This window comes from Chiloscyllium punctatum, chromosome 3 (assembly GCF_047496795.1).
Source record: "Chiloscyllium punctatum isolate Juve2018m chromosome 3, sChiPun1.3, whole genome shotgun sequence".
Lineage (NCBI taxonomy): Eukaryota > Metazoa > Chordata > Chondrichthyes > Orectolobiformes > Hemiscylliidae > Chiloscyllium > Chiloscyllium punctatum.
In genome coordinates, this window is record NC_092741.1 from 95,562,440 (window position 1) to 95,583,652 (window position 21,213).

The following is a 21,213-nucleotide window of genomic DNA, read 5'->3' on the forward strand; positions in this document are numbered from 1 at the left end:
CCACATTTTAAAAATAAATCCTTCTCAACTTGCTCTGCCATATTCAAACACTTTTGTCCGGACAAGCCCAGATATCTGTTCCTATGATTCTACTTGAATTGCACATTTAATCTATATTGCCTATCATCCTATTAAAAGGCACAACTTTATAAAAATGTAATTTGTCACAAGTCTGACCATTTCACACGACTGTATCCCTTTGAAGTCTGTTACTGTCATCTTCACTATTTGATCCATTTTACAAGTGTCATCTGCAAACACAGAAAACACACCATGTTCATTTATTAGAAGAACCAGTGATCCTAGTACTGATCCCCTGAGAGACTTCACTGTATATCTAGTCTACAAAACAATCTTTCACCCCAATTGTTGGTTATGCTTTTTATCCCTTAACCACTGTTGCATCCAAGCTAACAGTATCAAATGAATCCCAAGATCTTAAACGTGTCATAAGTCAATTATGAGATATTTGTTAAAATGATTTTTTGAAAGTCTGCATCAGCGTCAATTGTAATCCTAATCAAATCCCTCTATTGTTCCATCAATGAATATGATTTGCTTTTAATAATCCATGCCGATTTTCATTTATTAACCCATATTATTGTCATCTCTCCAAGATTTCCACATCTGATACAAACCTGACCAGCAACAGAAATAAGAAGGGGAGAATATGTTTATCTCCCTCTGTAACTGAAAAGATGACAATATTTAAGTATTAGAAGATCAGCAGGTACGGGGTGATGGTTGAAAAGAATTTAGTGTGATCTTGCATTAGGATATAAGTGAAAGATGTATTATGAAGATGTGCTTTATGGATTTAAATTTGACAGTTGGTCATACATTTTAAGTTTTAAAGAGGAAATTTCACTAAAATTAAGACACTGATTTATGATTGCCAACTTGCATCTGTGTGACTCCGTCCTATGTTAATGGAAGATGGGTTCTCTGGAGGAGATACTAATGGCAGTTCTGGAGGTATGAACAGCTTCTTCCCATGTCATTAAGATGAAGGGTGAATCATTCAGGTGTTAGTACTCGGCCCATTGAAACTCAGCACTATTGCAATGGTTACAAGGAAATTGTTACAGACATAAGCTGATCAACTGACTTTTAGAATATACAAGCAACCTGGAGAGAAGTAATGTAACCTCGTGTGTGAAAGCTTGAATTTGTTTTTGAGCAGAGAACACAACCTGCCAAATTGACCATCTCTCTCCAACACAGCATCTAAGCTTTGAACCCAGTCTTGCTGAGAAAGAAAGAATAGTCTTATAGCAAACAAAAGCTTTACTGAAAGTATCTACTACATTGTTTTCCAGGAGGAAAAAAATACCAACCACATTTAAACAAATGGTTTCAGCTTAAGCACCAGTGCCTATAGATCCAAAAGCATGAATCTTTATTGATGCCCCTCTTCTTTCATCTAATTTTAACCAAGCCAAATTTAATGTCTGAAACTCTGCCAAGTTGTATATTTCTCCAGGATACCGGTGTCTGTACATGTTTACATGTGTAAGCAGGAAGCACAATGTTTTTGTATATTGAAGTAAGGTATTAATATTTTCTACCTTAGGCTTTAGCACAATAAACTAATTCTTAATGTTTAACTGAAGAATACTTAATGCACTGGTCTGCACTGAAAAAAACAATACTGAATCCATTTAAAAATTCAAAATCCTGGTACAGCCAAATAAGAAGTGGGAAATGAGGAAAACTAGTCTATCCCTCTTCATCTGGTCATAACAGATGTAAGATGGGAAGCTGGTCAGAAGAGCACTGGAATAGTCAAGTTGTCAACGGCTATGGTAGTAGACCCTTGAATCAAGGATGTTGCCTACTCAGAGTTATGGATTTTTGCCACAGATCTTCATGTGACTGAACAAACCAAGTCTTGACTAACAGATCTTTGTGAGCATGGGCCAAGATATCCCATGAGTTAGTGGAATCCAGATTGTAATTTGTTTCTGTTTCTTCCATTCTCTGCTGCAACAATACTCATTAATAAGAGGCTACAATTCAAAATAATGTGATCCAGCTTGATGACAAATTGTCACCATTTTGAACAAAAATATCAGCAAACTTTTTCACATCATCAATATCAATGCTGCCGCTCTTCAAAGAGAGTTTCAGAGTATGTTTTAATTATTTTCTTTGTCCTCCCCTGGAACACTGGCCATGTGAAAGTTGGGAAAACCAGATCTGGCAGGGATGACACATTTTGCATTCCAAACGCAGAACCCGGTCTATCAAAGTTGATTGAGCAGCTTTGTCTGCATCCTTGTGAAACTGGGTTCAAACCTAGCATTTGTTCAATAATCCTCTCAATGAATATGGAGGGTGTGGCTAGTTACATATGGAGATTAAGAAACATAAGGGAGGGTTTTAGCAGCAAATGGGCTAAGGCAGGACAAAGAACATAACAGCAGATCAGTAGTATCAGACAGGGTATCCAGGTTTAGAAAGACCTGTTTTATTCCAAGTCAGTGGTTAGATAACAGAATCTGTGGTGGGGTCCAAAGACATATTTCAAATGTTTAATCAGAAGACACTTTTGACCATTATGTGATGGCAGACAAGCTGGTAACAATACTGGAGGTGTTGAGAGAGGTGATAGGTAGAGATGATGTCATCAGTGTACATGAGACAGCTGATGGGCTTTTAGATGACATCACCAAGAGATAGTTCGTAGTTTCTTTAAGCTTGGTTCATGAGATTATGGGCATTAATGGCTCGGCTAGCACTTACTACTCTAATGGTGAGAATAAATTGAACCACTGCAGTCCATATAGTGCAAGCACATCGACAGTGCTTTTAGTTAGGCAGTTCCAAGACCTTGATGCACTGACATCTAAGAAACAATAAAAAAGTTTCAGTTCAGAATAGTGTGACACTTGGAAAGGAATTTAGCAGGCAGTGATATTTCCATGTGTGTTTCCCTTGTCCTTACAGGTGGAAGAGCTCATAGACTTGGAAGGTCATTTTGAAAATAAAACTTTGCAAAATAGCTGCAGTGCATCTAATGGATAGTGCACACTATAGCCTGGCTATATTGATGGTGGAAAGAGTGAATATTTAAGGTGGTAAATGAGGTGCTATCTAGTTAGCTGCTCTGTTGAGGATGGTGTTAAGCTTCACATGTGTTGATAAAGCTGTACTTTTCCAGATAAATGGGACAATATTCCAACATACTCCAGTTTTGTCCCTTGTCAAGTAAGGCTTTAGGAAGTCGAGAAACAAGTTAATCTCTGTAGAATTTAAATTTGACCTGTTTTTATAGCTACACAATTTATGTGGCAGGTTTTGTTAACTTTATGGTCAACAGAGACATTTCTCCTCCACTCTTTCCTCCAGATATTGATGGTGCGGTTTTAGCAATAAACTCAAGGAAATCAAGGAAATAAACTCTCCCTTGATGATAATTATTGCCTGACATTTATGATGCAAATGCTACTTGCAACTTATCTGTATAATCCCGAATTTTGTTTAAATTTTGTTCCATATGGACAATAGCTGCTTCATTATTGAGGATTTGCAAAGGGAGCTCAAAACTGTGCAAACAAAAAGCATTCACGCTTCTGACCCATTGGTGAATCAACTTAAGATGGCTGATACCCTGATAAATTAATGTAGTGACATGACAGGACCAAGAAGATTAGTTGGAGTCTTACACAGCACAAAGAATAGTAGTTACAATGGAGGCTAGTGAAGAGTTGCCCCTAAATCGAATAACTAGGATTCCTTGATACCAAGTTCAAAGAGCGCATTGATGTCAAAGATGCCTTTTGCACTCAAACCATGTTCCACCATCATTAAAGGAAGATAATCATTGAAACCACTCCTTCCATCTGTGTTTTTGAAAATTTTCTACTACCACTCATCGTCGGACACAAAAAGACAGCAAAGCTTTGGTCTAATCCATTAGTCATGTGATTGCTTAGCACTAAATATAGCTGCTTTCACTATTTTCAATGTAGTGGCTTCACTGACTTAGCATGTGAGTTTAGATTACCTTAATATTTGGGTATCAATTGAACCCAGAGGCAGAGGCATGAAAAGCCATGAAGTTTAAATGGCTACACTGGTGGATTAGTGGTTAACACTGTTGCCCCACAGCACCAGGGTCTCTGGTTTGGTTCCAGCCTCGGAGCGACTGTCTGTGTGGAGTTTGCACATTCTCCCCATGTCTGCGTGGGTTTCTGCCAGGTACTTCGGCTTCCTCCCACAGTCCAAAGGTGTGCAGTTAAGGTGGATTGGCCAGCTAAATTACCCATAGTGTTCAGGGATGTGTAGGTTACGTGCGTTAGCCATATGAAATGCAGGGTTACAGAGATAGGGTAGGGAAATAGGTCTGGGTAGGAGAATTGGTGTGGATTTCTTGGGCCAAATGGCCTGTTTCCACACTGTGGGGATTCTATATAAAAAAAGAATAGAACTAGATTACTGTGATCACACTAACCTAATCAATGGCATGGTCGACCACGTCAATTATTAAAAAGGATGAAGAGGGATAGTGCCTCAAAGATTTAGTTAAATGGAATGACATTTGTGATAGGTCAGAAATCTCTTGGAGTGGTCCAAACAAGGAGGTGTAAGAAAAATGAGCACACACTCAGGAGTTCACAGTATGTATATATTTCATGCAGATATGATGCATTGTTGCATTCACAATATCTTAATATAGTTAGAACAAAATTTTAAGCCCTAATCCTCACCATTTTTTTCCCCTTAGTCTCCTAAATATGGCTGACTCTTTCTGGGCTGCTCTTCCATTGGGTTAGTTATCTTCTAGAATGTTTATCATACTACTTATGTAGATGTGAATAGCAAGTTGTCATCAAGGGACATCACAGACAAACTTAACAATGATATGCACTTGACATCTACACTTATATACTTTTCTAGAATCAGTCAGAAAACAGTGATCAGCTCAAAAAAAATGTTTGGCTTTTATTTTTTCTATCCCATGGGCAAAGAGATCAATGGAACACCCCTTAATTCAGGACTGATCAGCAATCAAAATAGCATGCATTTGATGAACGTGGTTTAGAGAAAAATCTTGAATCACCATGAATTAATAACTTGTGAAGGATTACTACTGTTATATATACACATGTGACACAGCTGCTATTGCAAACAACGAAGTCCCAGTGATATAAATATCAAGAATACCTGGTAAATTTTGTTTTGCTGGTGTTGACTAACATTTTATTTAGCATCTTTTTACACACTGACTTTGAGTACAAACTCAATTTTGAGGCATTAAATACACCAATTGTGAAACCATGTTTATTAGTTTCTGCAGTCTGTCTTATTTCAAATTTGCCTTGTAATTCCAAGTACCAAAGTATTTACCTTGTAAAGACTCTTAGTGTAGCATTGAAATGCATTTTTAAAAATGTGGGAACTGACTACGAATAAAATTAAAGTAATACTTTTTTTACTACAATATGGAATGTGCAGTTTTAAACCCAACTGATTTAGTAATGAGGGTCTAAAAATGCATTTCTATAATATATTCTTACATTTTTAAAAACTATCATTTTTGTCACTATGCTGAGTACAATTGAAAAGAAAGGTGATTATTAAATCTAAATATTCAAAACATAATCACTCAGTGAAAAAGAGACCTAGTTTGCATTTCATCATTCTAAAGAAATTTAAAACTGCTCATGTAAGAAATGGTAATTGCTTAATCTTTGTATTCAGAAACAATTTAAGATTGGCTATTCATGACTTCCAAAGCTAAAAAGTTCAATTACTCTCACACAGAAGAATAATAAGGCTGGAATGATTAACTAAATATGGCAAAGTATTTATTACCTGCTTCTTTGTCGGACTTCACTCTCAATATAGCCTAGTGGTACACGGAGCCAGGTATTGCAGTCAACATATTGGCGACCCAATGGAACCAAAGGTAGTTGTGCCTTGTGAAATTCTTCAGTTTCTTTTAAAGAATAAACTTTACCTTTATAGTTACAGACAGAGCACAAGTTCAACATTTAAAATCAATACACTAAGAAATATGTTCAACTGACTAATGGATACACAACTTATACAACGATTCATCCATGATTGTAGACACAGCCCCTTCTATGTTCCTAGAATGCCCTGTATTAATCCCATACTTAAAGGTTTCATACTGTTGCTCAGCTGCTTTATCAATAACCTTTCTTCCCTATTTATGCAGATGTCATTTTTATTTTTTAATTTAGATTCCCTACAGTGTGGAAACAGGCCCTTTGGCCCATCAAGTCCACACCAACCCTCCGAAGAGTAACCCACCCAGACCTACTTCCCTCTAACTAATGCACCTAACTCTATGGGCAATTTAGCACAACCAATTTACCTGCCCTCCACATTTTTGGACTGTGGGAGGAAACCGGAGCAAACCCACGTAGACACGGGGAGAATGTGCAAACTCCACACAGACAGTCGCCCAAGGCTGGAATCGAACCCAGGACCCTGGTGCTGTTAGGCAGCAGTGCTAACCACTGAGCCACCGTACTGCCCCAATCCATTTCCTTTCTTTATAGTTTGCTTTCATCAATCAACTTGAATATCAATATTTAATTTTCTCCTCTGTAGAAATAATGTTTAATCATATTAACATTCAACTTTGTGATTTTGAAAAATGCCCTTGGGTTGTTGGTAACTGGTCAAGTACATTTATTGCCAGTGCTTAATTCAAATGAAAAATCTGATGATAGACTTTCTCCTTGAATTGTTGGGAGTCTTAATGCTGACACAGATTTCCTCTCTCATCATCCCAAAACGTGATGGAAAGAAATCTTAGGATACTGATCAAGCACCAATGAAATAACAACATTATATGTCCAAACCATGCTGATTTGTGATACAGGAAAGTCTGTGATGATGATGATGTTCCCCATGACATCCTGCATGTCCTTATCAATACAGACGAGAGGAAGAAAAGTACTGTAAAGGCAACATTAGCAAATTGCTGGACAGCATCTTGCAATGGGTACATACTGTTCACTGATGTCCGTTGGCAATAATGGGGCAGGCACAGGGTTCCGTAATAGCCTATTGGCCAAGCCAAATGCTTTATCCAGAATAAGTTTGAGACCCAAGCATTGGAACAGTTGTACCTACCAAGGTGAGTGATATTTCTGAAAACCTCCTAAATGGAGTACAGTGATGGATAGGGTTGGAGAACTGGGTAGGATAATCAGAATGAGAATTCCTGGCATGTGCTCTTCTTTGCAGTTAACAATGGGGGCAGATTGAAGCTTCTAGTCAATGTTGATTTACAAGATATTGATGTGGAACACATTAATAGTGATTCCTGAAGACTGGGAGATATAGCATGTCTGTCTCTTGTCTAGCTTTTTGCAGTAGCAGCAGGAGCAGGAGCAGTAAGAGTGAGGACCAGGGGGATGCTAGGAAGGTAGATTTTTCTCTTTAAGACTAAGTCACAGAGATGTACAGCATGGAAACAATATCAACTCTTCCATGCCAACCAGATATCCTAACCTAATCTAGCACTTTATCCATCTAAACCCTGTTTATTCATATACCCATCCAAATGCCTTTTAAATGCTGCAATTGTACCAGTCTCCACTACTTGCTCTGGCAGCCCACTCCATACATGCATCACTATCTGTGTGAAAATGTTGCTTCTTAGGTCTCTTTTATATCTTTCCCCTCTCACCCTAAACCTATACCCTCTAGTTCTGGACTCCCCCACCCCAGGGAAAAGATCTTGTCTATTTATCCTATCCATGCCCCTTGTGATTTTATAAACCTCTATGAGGTCACCCCTCAGCCTCCGATGCTCCAGGGGAAACAGCCTCAACCTATTCAGGCTCTCCCTCATAGTTCAAATCCTCCAACCCTGGCAACATCCTTGTAAATCTTTTCTGAATCTTTTCCAGTTTCACAACATCCTTCCATTAGGAAGCAGACCACAATTGCACGCAATATTCCAAAAGTGGCCTAACCAACGTCCTGTACAACTGCAACATGACCTCCCAAATTCTATACTCAATACTCTAATAAAGGAAATCATAACAAATGCCTTCTTCTATAAACTATCCACCTGTGACTCTTCTTTCAAGGAATTATGAACCTGCACTCCAAAGTCTCTTTGTTCAGCAACACTCCCCAGGACATACCTTTAAGTGAATAAGTCCAGCTCGTGAATACACAGAGCAAAGGCTCAACAGGAGAGGATGTGGATACAGGGATTGCTGGGTCCATGAATTGATATTTTTGGACTGTGGCTAAACTCCAGGTATAATGTCCCTCACCCATCCTCCAACTGCTCTAACCAAAATAAAAGATCGTGTGTGAAGGCTTGGTAAGGTAAAGCTTTTTTGGTTTTTTCCGTATTTTCAATCTCTCTTGATAATTCAAAGCAGAGGGGATGGAGGCTAGGGCATTTGCATGCTCCTCTTGCAGGATGTGGGAGGTACTGGTGTCCCTGCTAACTTCGCCTGGGATAAATGCACCCAACTCTAGTTCTCACAGACCGCATTACAGAAGTGGAGCTGGATGATCTTCGGATCATTCAGGAGGCTGAGGGGGTCATAGAGATGAGTTATAGGGAGGTAGCCACATCTAAGTTGCAGGACAAAGGTATCTAGGTGACTGTCAGGAGAGGGAAAGACAATAGCCAGACAGTGCAGGAACCCCCTGTGGCCATCCCCCTCAATAATAAGTATACTGTTTTGGATATTGTTGGTGGCAGGGACGTACCAGGGGAAAGTCACAACGGCCAGATTTTTGTCAATAAGTCTGACTCTGTGGCTCAGAAGGGAAGAGGGAGAATAGGGAAGCAATACTAATAGGAGATTCAATGGTTAGAGGAACAGACAGGAGATTCTGTGGTCGCGAGCGAGACTCCCAGATGTGTTGCCTCCCGTGTGCCAGGGTCAGGAATGTCTCAGATCAAGTTCCCTACAGGATTCTTAAGGGGGAGAGAGAGCAGCCAGAAGTCGTGGAACCAATGACTTTGGTGCAGAAAGGAAAGATGACAGCAAAAGAGAACATAGGGAGTTAAGTTGGAAGCTAGAAGGCTGGACGAGTAGTAATCCCAGGTCTGCTACAAGTGCTGCAACCTAGTGAGGTGAGGAATAGAGAGCGAGTGCAGATGAACACGTGGCTGCAGGGCTGTAGGAGGGAGGGCTTCAGATTTCTAGATCATTGAGATCCCTTCTGGGGAAGCTGGGACCTGTACAAGAAGGGCAGGTTGTACCTGAACTGGAAGGGCATCAATATCCTGGGCAGGAGGTTTGCTAGAGCTCTTCGGGAGGGATTAAACTAGAGTGGCCGGTGGTGGGGGGGGGGCGGACCTACACTATGAATCAGGTAGGTAGTGAACAGCCAGATACAGTGTGCAGAGAGTCTGTGAGGAGGGATAGGCACTTGATAGGGTGAAGATAGACTCAGTACGATGGGTGGATGTATGTCTATTTTAATGAAAGTGTCAGGCATAAGGGTGACAAACTCAGAGCATGGATTAGTACTTGGAACTATGATGTTGTGACCATTACAGAGACTTAGATACAACAGGGGCAGAAATGGCTGTTGAATGTTCCAGGGTTTACATGTTTCAAAAGGAATAGGGAAAAGGTAAAAGAGGTGGAGGGGTGGCATTGCTCATTAGGGACAGTATCACAGCTGCAGAAAGGGAGATTGTCAATGAGGGTTTGTCTACAGAGTCAGTATGGGTGGAAGTCAGAAACAGGAAAGGAGCAGTCACTTTATTGGGAGTTTTCTAAATGCTCTAAATAACAACAGAGACGCAGAGGAACAGATTTTGGAAACATACAGAAGTAACAGGATTGTTGTCATGGGTGACTTTAACTTCCGGAATATTGACTGGAACCTACTTAGTTCAAATAGTTCGGATGGAGGAGTTTTTGTCAGGTGTGTCCAGGAATGATTCCTGATATAATATGTAGATAAGCAGACTAGAAGGGAGGCCATATTGGATTTGGTGCTTGGCAATGAACCAAGTCAGGTGTCAGATCTCTGTAGTAGAGAATTTTGGTGATAGTGATCACAACTCCATGACCTTTATAATACTTATGGAGAGGGATAGGAGCAGATGGTAGGAAAAGTATTTAATTGGGGGAAGGGGAATTACAATGCTATTAGGCGGAATCTGGGATGCATAAATTGGGAACAGATGTTCTCAGGGAAGTGCACAACAGAAATGTGGAGGCTGTTTAGGAAGCGTCTGCTGATTGTGCTATGCAGCTTTGTTCCACTGAGGCAAGGAAGGGATGGTAGGTTGAAAGAACCTTGGGTGACAGGGAATGTTGAACATATAGTCAAGAGGAAGAAAGAAACTTACTTAAGGTTGAGGAGGCAAGGATCAAACAGGGCTTTAGAGGGTTACAAGATAGCCAGGAAGGAACTGTCCCCTGGATAAGAACCAGATGATTGGAGAGTAGCAAATGTTATTCCTTTGTTCAAGAAAGGGAATTGGGATTATCCTATTACAGACCAGTCAGTATTACTTCAGTGGCGGGTAAAGTACTGGAAAGGATTCGGAGAGATAGGATTCATGATTTGGACAACCATAGTTTGGTTAGAGATAGTCAGCATGGCTTTGTGAGGGGCAGGTCATGCATCACAAACCCTACTGAAGTCTTTGAGATGTGGCAAAACACGTTGATAAAGGGAGAGCAGTGGATGTGGTGTACATGGATTTTAGCATTTGATAAGGTTGCCCATGACAGGCTCATTCAGAAAGTAAGGAGGCATGGGATACAGGGAAACCTGTTTGCCTGGATATAGAATTGGCTGGCCCATAGAAGACAGAGGGTGGTGATAAGTATTCAGTCTGGAGTTTGGTAAACAATTATGTTCCACAGGGATCTGTTCTTGGACCTCTGTTCTTTGTGATTTTTATAAATGATCTGGATGAAGAAGTGGAAGGGTGGGCTAGTAAATTTGCCAATGACATGAAGGTTGGTGGAGTTGTGGATACTATGGAGGGCTGTTGTAGGTTGCAACAAGACATTGACAGGATGCAGAACTGGGCTATAAGTAGCAGATGGAGTTCAACCTGGGAAAGTATGATGTCATTCGCTTTAGAAGGTCAAATTTGAGTGCAGAATACAGGGTTAAAGGCAGTATTCTTGGCAGTGTGGAAGGACAGAGGTCCATGTCCCAATGATCCCTCAAAGTTGCCACCTAGGTTGATGAAGTTGTTAAGAAGGCCTACGGTGTGTTGGCTGTCATTAGCAGGGGGATTGAGTTTAAAAGCCATAAGATTATGCTGCAGCTCTGTAGAGTCCTGGTTAGACCACACTTGGAATATTGTGTTCAGTTCTGGTCACCTCGTTATAGGAAAGATGTAGAAGCTTTAGAGAGGGCGCAGAGGAGATTTACAGGAATGTTGCCTGGACTGAAGGGCATGCCTTATGAAGATAGGTTGAGGGAGCTAAGACTTTTCTTGTTGGAGCAAAGAAAGATGACAGGTGACTTGATAGAGATGTACAAGATACTGACAGGCACAGATAGAGTGGATAGACAGATACTTTTTTCCCATGGCAGAAATGTCTATCATAGGGGGCATAAGTTTAAGGTAATTGGAGGAAGGTTTAAGGGAGATACCAGTGGTGTTTTCTTAGACAGAGTGGTGAGTGCGTGGAATGCACTGCCAGCAGTGGTAGTAGAGTCAAGAAACGTTAGGAACATTTAAGTGACTCTTGGATATGCACATGGAAGTTAGTACAATGAAGGGTATGCATGTTAGTGTGATCTTAGAGTAGGATAAAAGGTCAGCATAGCATCGAAGGTCGAAGGCCAAAGGCCTGTACTGTGCTATACGGTTCTACGTTCTGTGAGATGTTCATTCACTCATAACCACTCACCATCCAAACAGCTTCTAATACCATGTAATGGCATTTTTTTTTAATGGGTGGCTATAAAGTTTCCTTTCTCATAGGATGATTCAACAAGTCTGACTACAGTCAGACTATCTTTTAGTGAGAGATTTCATTAACCTTCAGCTTCAACACTACAATATTCACATAACTGAGGTCAAAGTAAGCAGAGTTTTTTTAAGCACAAATCTGAGTTACTTGAAGATAACCAAGCTGGATTAGTTGACATCAGGTTAACCTGGCTTTTTCTCTATATTTCAAGATTACCTTTTCTTAAAAATTGTTTTCAATATTATTGGTAGAGGCAAAACATTATTTTCATTTCAGACACGCAGCCCAAAGCAAAACACTCTAGGAAAGAAACTGCAGGCTCCCATTTCTCCAGCAATTAAATCCAATCTCTCCTGAGACTACTCCATACCTAGAGAATGCAAAATATTTTCCAATTTCCATTCAATCTACCCCATACATCTTCCAAACTGCACTTTAGTACCAATTTGCTGGCCATATGGGCTAGGTTCAAACTTTCAGGAGTAAGATCCCTGTGTGAAATGAGTGAAATAAATCAAAATACACAGATAAACAATGAATGAGACTTTAAACTCACAATATACCACAAATTGTAACTTAGATTTATATGAAATTCAAAAGAGGTTTGATATAGTAGACAAAGATGCTGCTTCCTCAGCTGAAAGAAGCAAGAACAAGGGACACAGTCTCGGAGTAAGGGACTGATAAGTTTGGACTGAAGTAAGGAGAAATTTCTTCATGCAAATGTTTATGAAACTTTGGAATTGTCTACTCCTAGAGGGCTATGGACCTCCACTGTAGAATGTTTTCAAGTTCAAATAGACAAATTTAAAGTTACTCAGGTAATGAAAGGAGGAGGCAGGATACTTAAGTTGAGGCAATCGGCCTTGACCATATTGAATGCTAAAGCAGATCCAGGGGACACATGATATACTTCTGCACTGATTTGATTAGTTCTCAAGGTGAACAACATTACAAAACTCCTTGCCAAAGCATAATCAAACGAAAATGAATGTACAATCATAGTATTATGACAAGTACAGGGATAGAGTGACCAAAAGTCAAAAGGTCTGAAAATTCCTTTGACAGGCAAACATAATTATAGTACTATTGATTACCTGTAATGAAAACAATTTCTTTCAAGCTACATAAAATATATTAAAACATTATTTTGCTTTATTTTAAATCTTTTATTGTCATCGAGATTGGACCAATGCATTTATAGCAAATCAAAATGACCTCAGCATTCCTCCTCAAAGTTTCTTGTTCTCATTAGTTCCTGTCCTCTACATTCCTTGATCCTCCTATACCAACCTTTATGAACCGAGCCCTTACTGTTCTTTGTCCTGCTCGATTTTGCTTGTCCCCATCAATGCTTCACCTGACCTCCAACGCTTCTTTGTTGTTCGCCGAGAATCCCCTCACTTCACTGACTGCTCAGCAAAAACCTCACTGCTTTTCACGGTCCTTACTGCTCCAACATGTCACCCACCAACTTGTGACTCCTAAGATGATATATTGTTTCCCTCTTTCAGTGCCCAACTTCTGAATAATTTCAGCAGGTCTCAGTTGCAAGTTGTAACTCTTTGAGAGTTGAGAATCTTTGATTGGAGGATCTGCAGATGACGAAGGGACAAAGCTGCTCTTCCAACCACTACAGTGGACTCTGTTCAAGCTCTTTGAGAATGTCAGTTTTGCTTTGGGATTTGTTTTAAAGAAAATCTGACTGTTACTGAGACTGGGCAGCTTTCTGATTAGTTGTTTATTTGTTTTTTTAAAAATCGATCCATTAGTTGACAAACAGTCACTCACACCAAACTGTGTCTCGAGCACCTTCCTGGATTTCAAAACAATCAGGTTGATAACACATGAGCTGATAATAAAATTACAGAGTTCTAGTTATTTCTTTATCAATATTACAATTCTCTTGTCCAACTTTCTATTCGAACTGGCCACCTTCATACTCACTGATCTTCTGAAGGATGCTTAATTGGCCCAAATTTACATTGCCAATAAGAATTGCATAATACAAAGAAAAAAAAGTTTCTTTTGTTTAGAACAAATATATGAAAAAAATTCAATGAATATGCATTAATTTCAAGATGGGGTAGATATATATTTTCATTAGGCATAAGTTAATTTTGATGGATGGGAATGTGAAATTTAAACCACCAAATAGATGAGTCATGATCTAACTGAAAGGTGTAGCAGGCTTGAAGGGCTGAATGACCCACTTCTGCTCCCAACCTATAGGTTTGTATGTATGCAATAATTAAAAATTAATAGACAATATGTTACAAAATCAATGTTTACCATGGCCAAAGACACAGAATCAAAATAATGTATCAAAATAATGTTGAAGTGTACTGTAGTTATGAGGTTATCGAAACAGTGATTTTTGATTTGATTTGATTTACTGTTGTTACACGTACCTAAGTACAGTGAAAAGCATTGTTTTGCAAGCAGTATGGGCAGATTACAACAACAAGGGGATACAGACACAGGGTGCTTAGACAGAGCAAGCTATACAGGTTACAACTGCACAGGAGGTGCACAAAGCGAGCTCCCTACAGCAATGTAAAGTGAAGCTCTTTTGTACACTCTAACCAAATAGTCTAATGTTCAACCTTCATAATTATTCCCATGAACTGAAAACAAATGTTTAAATGAACTGCACAAACCTTTTTGACACTGCAGAATAGCATTGTCTTCCTCAGTCTTGCTTCTTGATTGAAACAGCAGAGGATCATTGAGAGTTGAAGTCCTTGTCTGCAGGAAGAATAAATCTTGTAGCAATACCATCAAGGTTAATCATGTAGAAATTATTCTCAACAAACTCAAATTTTCTTTTGATGACTGTTGTGATCTTCAAAGAAACTAATACTTTTGAACAGAAATTTGAATTTGCAGGTACCAGCATGAAGTATCATAAGACAGTTTCCACTTTTCAAGATTTTTACTGCAATAAATCAAAATCAACATCATCTAAATACTACTTAGGAGGCAACTAATACAAATTATAGAAATGGCATCCACTTTAGCATCCTAACAACTGAAACCAGACATGTTTTTAGCTTATATTGCACATTGCAGAATTGTAGTCTTCAGGTGCACCACTTCTGTAGTGTGTAATAAATTAGTTTTTAAGTTGTTTTAAGGGGCTGAGTGACCCTTCCTCAGAACAAATGCTGCCAGACCTGCAGATCTTTTCCAACAATTTCTGCTTCTGCTTCCGATTTACAGCATCCGCAGTTCTTTTGGTTTTTATTTGGTAAATTTGGTTTGGTCTGATTTAACTTAGTCAAGAACAATAATACTGATTTCTGATCATTGTTTGGACTTTCTGGTACCAGCAGGAAAACCCAGAAAAGTCTCTGTCATAACGCTTCATATTACCTGGAAACAGTCATGCCCATTTTTCTCTATAACTGGATAATACATTGGCATTAGAGTCATAGAGATGTACAGAAACAGACCCTTTAGTCCAACTCCTCCATGCCGACCAGATATCCCAACCCAATCTAGCCCCACCTGCCAGCAACCAACCCACATCCCTCCAAACCTTTCCTATTCATATATCTATCCAGACGTCTTTTAAATGTTACAATTGTACTAGCCTCCACCACTTCCTCTGGCAGTTCATTCCATACACGCACCACCCTGTGTGAAAACGTTGCCCTGAGGTCTCTTTTATACCTTTCCCCTCTCACCCTAAATCTATGCCCTCTACTTCTGCCCCCCCCCCACCCCAGGGAAAAGACTTTTTCTATTTATCCTATCCACAACCTTTGAACATCTGTTCAGGTTCTAATTCTTGATTTCCATTCTCTTCAATATCTGAATTTTTTTGTTAACCCTATACAGAAAGTTTCAACCAGCCACATATCCAAGTTGTCTTTTGCCAGGCTGAATCTTGGATTAGATTTGTCTTTTAAGAGTGTTTCCATGATGTAAACATTCTAATATTTTTCTGAGAGATAAAGCTTATTTTCGTTCATTTATGAGACGTTGGCTTCACTGGCTAAGCCAGCGATGACTCCCCATCCCCAACTGCCCTATAGAAGGAAGTAATGAACTGATTTTTAGACCCACTGAATATAAAAATATCCACAGTGTTGTTAAAAAAGGCATTTCAGGATTGTGATACATTAACATTGAAGGCGCAGCAACATGTTAGGATTAGGCGTGGCTTGGAGGGCAACTTGCATGTGGTGATGTCCCCTACGTCTGCTACTCTTGTCCATCCAGGTGGTAAAGCTTTGGAAGATGCTGTCAAAGGCGGCTGGTGAGTTACTCACTGCATTTCGTACATAAGTGGACTCTAGTCTTTTTAAATGTAAAATCACTTTCTGAATTCAACTTCAACCCAGGATCTATCCCAAAGAAAATATAGAATAAACAGTTTATTTTTAGCTCAATGTAAAACCAAATGTATATGAAGGAGTAAAGTATTTAAGGGTTAAAGCTTTAGCTGCACAGTCAGAAATAAGCAAGCCAACAAAGTATTTGGAAACATTCAAAAAAAAAATCAGATTCAAAAGCAGAAATTGCTGTAATAATCTAAAGTACATCTGCCAGCATCTGTGAAGAGAAAGTAGATTTAATGTTTTGGGTCCAGTCACCCTTCTTCAGAACAGTTCAGAATGCTTCAGTTCTGAAGGAAGACCACTGGACCTAAAATATTAACTTTCATTTCTCTCCATAGATGCTGGCAGACCTGCTGAGTTTTTCCAGCAATTTCTGCCTGCATTTCTGATTTCCAGCATCCAGAATTCTTTGGTTATTTTGTTTAGTGTAAGACATCCAGAGTGTAAAGATTAATAGCGAGCAAAAGCCATGGGTAAGAAATATGTAGCTCCTACAAAGACCGTAAAAAAGAAAGATAATCCTTTATCAATTTTTCAAGTACCTGTACATTTACAACAATTATATAATTATTCAATTTGTCCTCTACTCACCAAGTCTCATTGTGACACCTGTGACTGCACATTATCTGTTAGTGCCTTGAAGTCTGGATCATATACAGTCCATCAAATGACTACCTAATAGGTGGATGAGATGCTTGGACTTGATTATTTTCCTTTGGTAGAATGCTATCTTATAGAGCTATGTGGAGCCAAAGTAAGTGGTCACTTTAAAAGCATAGGGTGATAGATTGGGTTTTGTTATAAGTGCCCCAAAATCATTGTCCCTTGATCTGACTTTCAATTGAATATCACTTTGCATAATAATGATCTACATATCAACTCCACAGCTTTGTAAATCAAATACCAGATAGAATTTGGTAGCCAACCCACCAATGTCTCTGAAGGAATGGATTTAAGACAAACATGACAATTTGTTCTATCACATCGAATTTCTGAAACTGCCTGTTGAATTTCTCCGTTAATTTCCTCAGACACGAAGTTAAACTTTCTGGGTGAAACCATTATTCTTTGTCTTTGATTTCATCTGTTATTTTCTCCAGATTCAGGAAATGTTACAGCATTTCACTTTTTAAATTGAGAGGAGCACAACTTAAACGCAGTCACAACACTGACCATATGTACCAAGTCTCTGACCTTTCCTTGCAGTTCAGAGTTTAGCTTGTTCAGTTTTGACATTATGTCTATTAGGAACTCGAAGTCAAACAAACATGCATCGTCTGACAGCTCACTGCACACTTCATTCCTTGATTTTGAACAAGTGACAATTTCAGCCGTTAGATCTAAAAATCTTTACAGAGCTTTCCCTTGTCATTCCTACCTTACATCAGCACAGAGAACTACTCACAGTAGGCTGCAACAAGTCCACCCATTAAGGATTTAAATAAGCTGAAGCAACTTGAAACAATTTGATTCTTGCTCGAATCAAATTTACAATTTTTACAATAACTTTCAGACGTGAGAAAAGTTAATACTTTACTTGCTCATGCTTACTGATGGATTATACATTGGTAATTGAAAAAAAAAGGAAATTCACAATCATTTCTGATTCATTCACGATCAATTCTGCAATGCATACATGTGCCAAGCCAAGATGATGGAAGATCAGTTGTGGTGGAAACCAGCTTCAGAATTAGAATGTTTTTTTTACAAGCACATACCTTTTATTGGAGTCCCTACAGTGTGGAAGCAGGCCATTTGATCCATCAAAGAGAACCCTTTGAAGAGTATTCAACCCACACCCACCCTGTCCTATAATCTTTCATTTACCACGGCTAATCCACCCAATTTACACAGCTCTGGGCAGTATGGGTAATTTAGCATGGCCAAACCACCTAGCCTGCACATCTTTGAACTGTGGGAGAATCCAGATCAAACCCACACAGACACTGGGAGAATTCACAAACTCCACAAACAGGTGCCCAAAAGCGGAATCGAACCTGGGTCCCTGGCACTGTGACACTATGCCATCCTTTTGAATTTGTTATAGATATACTCACCCCTTGTTCTCTCTGTAAAGTGCAAAAGACGAGAAGATTGTTCTAGTTATGTCCTTAAAAATTGGTGCACAATGATAATCAGCTCTGCTGAGTTAGTCATGTCAATGGATTAATCGAACTACAGTGAGAAGCATTCACAGTCCTTCAGGTCCTTCTGTTGTGGCTGAAAGATGTCTTTAGACAAGGATTCCACTTGCTCCATTTTTGTAGGAGCACCAAATGACATGTTCTAGACTGCTATTATTATTTCTTCCCTGTTCTTAAATTCTCTGACTAAAGAGTCAGTGGCCACAGTCATTGCTTGTTTAATTACTTAGCCATCTGTGAGTGAGTTTTTGTGTTCTTCCAGAGGATGATAAATTTGAAACAATGCTTCAATGCAGCCTTACCTTTTGCTGCTGGTTTAAAGAAAAGAATAATTGTTGAGCTTTCAAATAGCTTCAGAAAATCAACTCTCTTTGTCTGAAGCATGCTATTTAAAGAAAACTATCCTTGAATTTATTATGCATAGCCGTATGGGGTATCATTCCAAATTCCTATTTTTACTTATTTATATGCTTTGATGACACACAAGGCAAAACCTTTACAGTTGTGAACAGAAGTTTTTTTTTGCTATTCCACCTGGACATTGTACATATTTGGATTAAATGTTTTGGACGGTACAGTTTAATCACTCTTTATCACTTCACCTTGTAGCTCATGACATTCCTCAGCCCCTGGTCTTATTGCAGGTGGGCTTCAGGATCTGTGGCTCTAGAACATCTAGAATGTTGTTGGCTGCTTTCAAGTGTGGAGGCATGGGAGATCACTTCTGTGGTTAAGATTTGTTTCTGGAGCTCTGGTCAACCACTGTTGCTCAGATATTGATGTGGGGTGTGGCAGCATTCCTCAATTATTTTTCATCTTGCACCGACCTATTAGAAAAGCAGCTGGATAAAAACAACTGCAAGTCTACAGAGAACGGGCAAAGGAGCAGGCTTAACAGAGGTGCTCTTGCAGAGTCACTATGGATATAATGGGCTGAAAAGTCTCCTGTATTTCTGATTCCATTATATACTAACTTCACACATTACTTCTCAGTTAATTTCTTACTTGTTTATTTGCATTGTCACCACAAAACCTATTTTACCCTGCAATGATAGTCCATTTGGACCAAAGTGAAACATGATGCAACAAGCTGGCAAAGCTTGTTAAGAGGAGAGATTAATGAAGAAGCAATGGTGGGACAAAGAGTAAGTTACTCACTGTAAAATTCCCAGCCTCTGGCTTGCTCTCAGAGACACAGCATGGACATGGCGGTCCAATTCAGCTTCTGGTTAATGGTATTTCCCAGGATATTGACAATAGCAGATTCAGCGATGATAATGTCATTGAACTTCATGGGCAATGATTAGATTTTCTCTTGCTGGAAATGGTCATTGACCAGCAAGTATGTGTCACTGTTACTTGATACTTATTGTTTTGGTCTTCCTGCACATGGACACAGATGACTTCACTACTGAAGTATTGTGCAACTGTCAACCAACATCTCTATTTCTGAACTTCTGAAAGAGGGAAGGTAAGTGGTTTGACCAAGGACACAACACTGACAAACTGCTGCAGTGATGTCCTGAGACAAGAGGTCTCCAACAGCCACAACCATATTTCTTTGTTCTCAGTATGATTTTAACCAGCTTTTGTGCTGCATCCTGCCTCAATCTGTGCAAGAACTTTATCTTTTTACGAGGCAAAACTGTCTTTACTTGCTTGAAGAACTTTGTTAAGGTTATGCCAGTGAGTGAGCAGCTAAAAATATCCTGATACTATTTCCTAGTCATTCATGAATTCTTTTATGTTCTTTTTTCTTCATCTTCACACTTAGCTTTGACTACTTCTTTCCTTGCAAGAGGGAATCTGCATCATTATGAAGCTTTTAGCTTGAAGAACATGAATCCTTCCCCCATAGCTTCATGGTATACTGATTGTGGTTGAGTCTTTCAGTCTCAAAGCAATGTTTTCAGTTTTATCACTCATTCCAAGTACTCCTGTTATCTGCTTTGACACCACTTGCTCAGGTTCAGTCAGCAAGTTCATTTCAGGCAACTTCAACTCATCAGAAACTATCATTCATCCAATATCATTAGTATGATGTTCAGATGTTTTTTAACATCAGCAGTTGAGCTTTGATTCTTGGATCTATTTTTAATTGAAACAGCAATTTTCACAGCAATGTTACAGAAAGGATTTGGGGTGGGTATTGTGGCACAGAGAATATCATTCCTCCCTCTGATCTAGAATCTCCAGTTTCAAACTCCATTCCATGTCTGGATGGCCAAGAAAAGTGCATTCATAACACAAGCAAACAGGGTGCACATCAACTTGCTCATCCTTCAAACTGCAGTTGCACGAGTTAACAGTTTTATGGTCAGCCATGTGATGGAAAGAATTTAGAGTCCCTATCACCACTGTCCACAGTTCCAGCCTGTAATATTCATGTCAACGTGTATGTTGCCACTGTATCTTGAAATGTTTGGAGGACCACTTAGTTAAACAGGTAGTGTTGATTAGACTGGTGTCAAGAGCATCAAGTTTAATCATGATTCTGGAAGAATAGATTTGGGACCATTGTGATGTTATGAGTCAGACCTCCTTTTGGACAAAGAACTCAAAAAAAAATTCTCCTCAAAGGTGGATAAATCCCCAGGACCTGATCAGATGTAACCGAGAACTCTGTGGGAAGGTAGAGAAGTGATTGCTGGGCCTCTTGCTGATATATTTGTATCATTGATAGTCACAGGTGAGGTTCCAGAAGACTGGAGATTGGCTAACGTGGTGCCACTATTTAAGAAAGGTGGTAAGGAAAAGCCACAGAACTATCGACCAGTGAGTCTGACTGGTGGTGGGTAAGTTGTTGGAGGG

General features: G+C 39.4%; 1 protein-coding gene across 4 annotated transcripts in view; it reads right to left on the reverse strand.

The window, feature by feature from the left end:
* fam228a (family with sequence similarity 228 member A) overlaps window positions 1–21,213 on the reverse strand; it is a 79,333-nt gene that overhangs the window by 3,737 nt on the left and 54,383 nt on the right. For 2 of the 4 annotated variants that reach the window (XM_072556857.1, XM_072556838.1), the window contains 2 exons: window positions 14,573–14,660; window positions 5,821–5,965 (listed from right to left, as the gene is read on the reverse strand). In XM_072556857.1, the coding sequence (XP_072412958.1) occupies window positions 5,821–5,965; window positions 14,573–14,660 (233 nt within the window). Of the gene's footprint in view, window positions 1–177; window positions 252–5,820; window positions 5,966–14,572; window positions 14,661–21,213 lie in introns of all 4 variants that reach the window. The other 2 variants (XR_011954614.1, XM_072556845.1) reach the window with 2 other exon arrangements.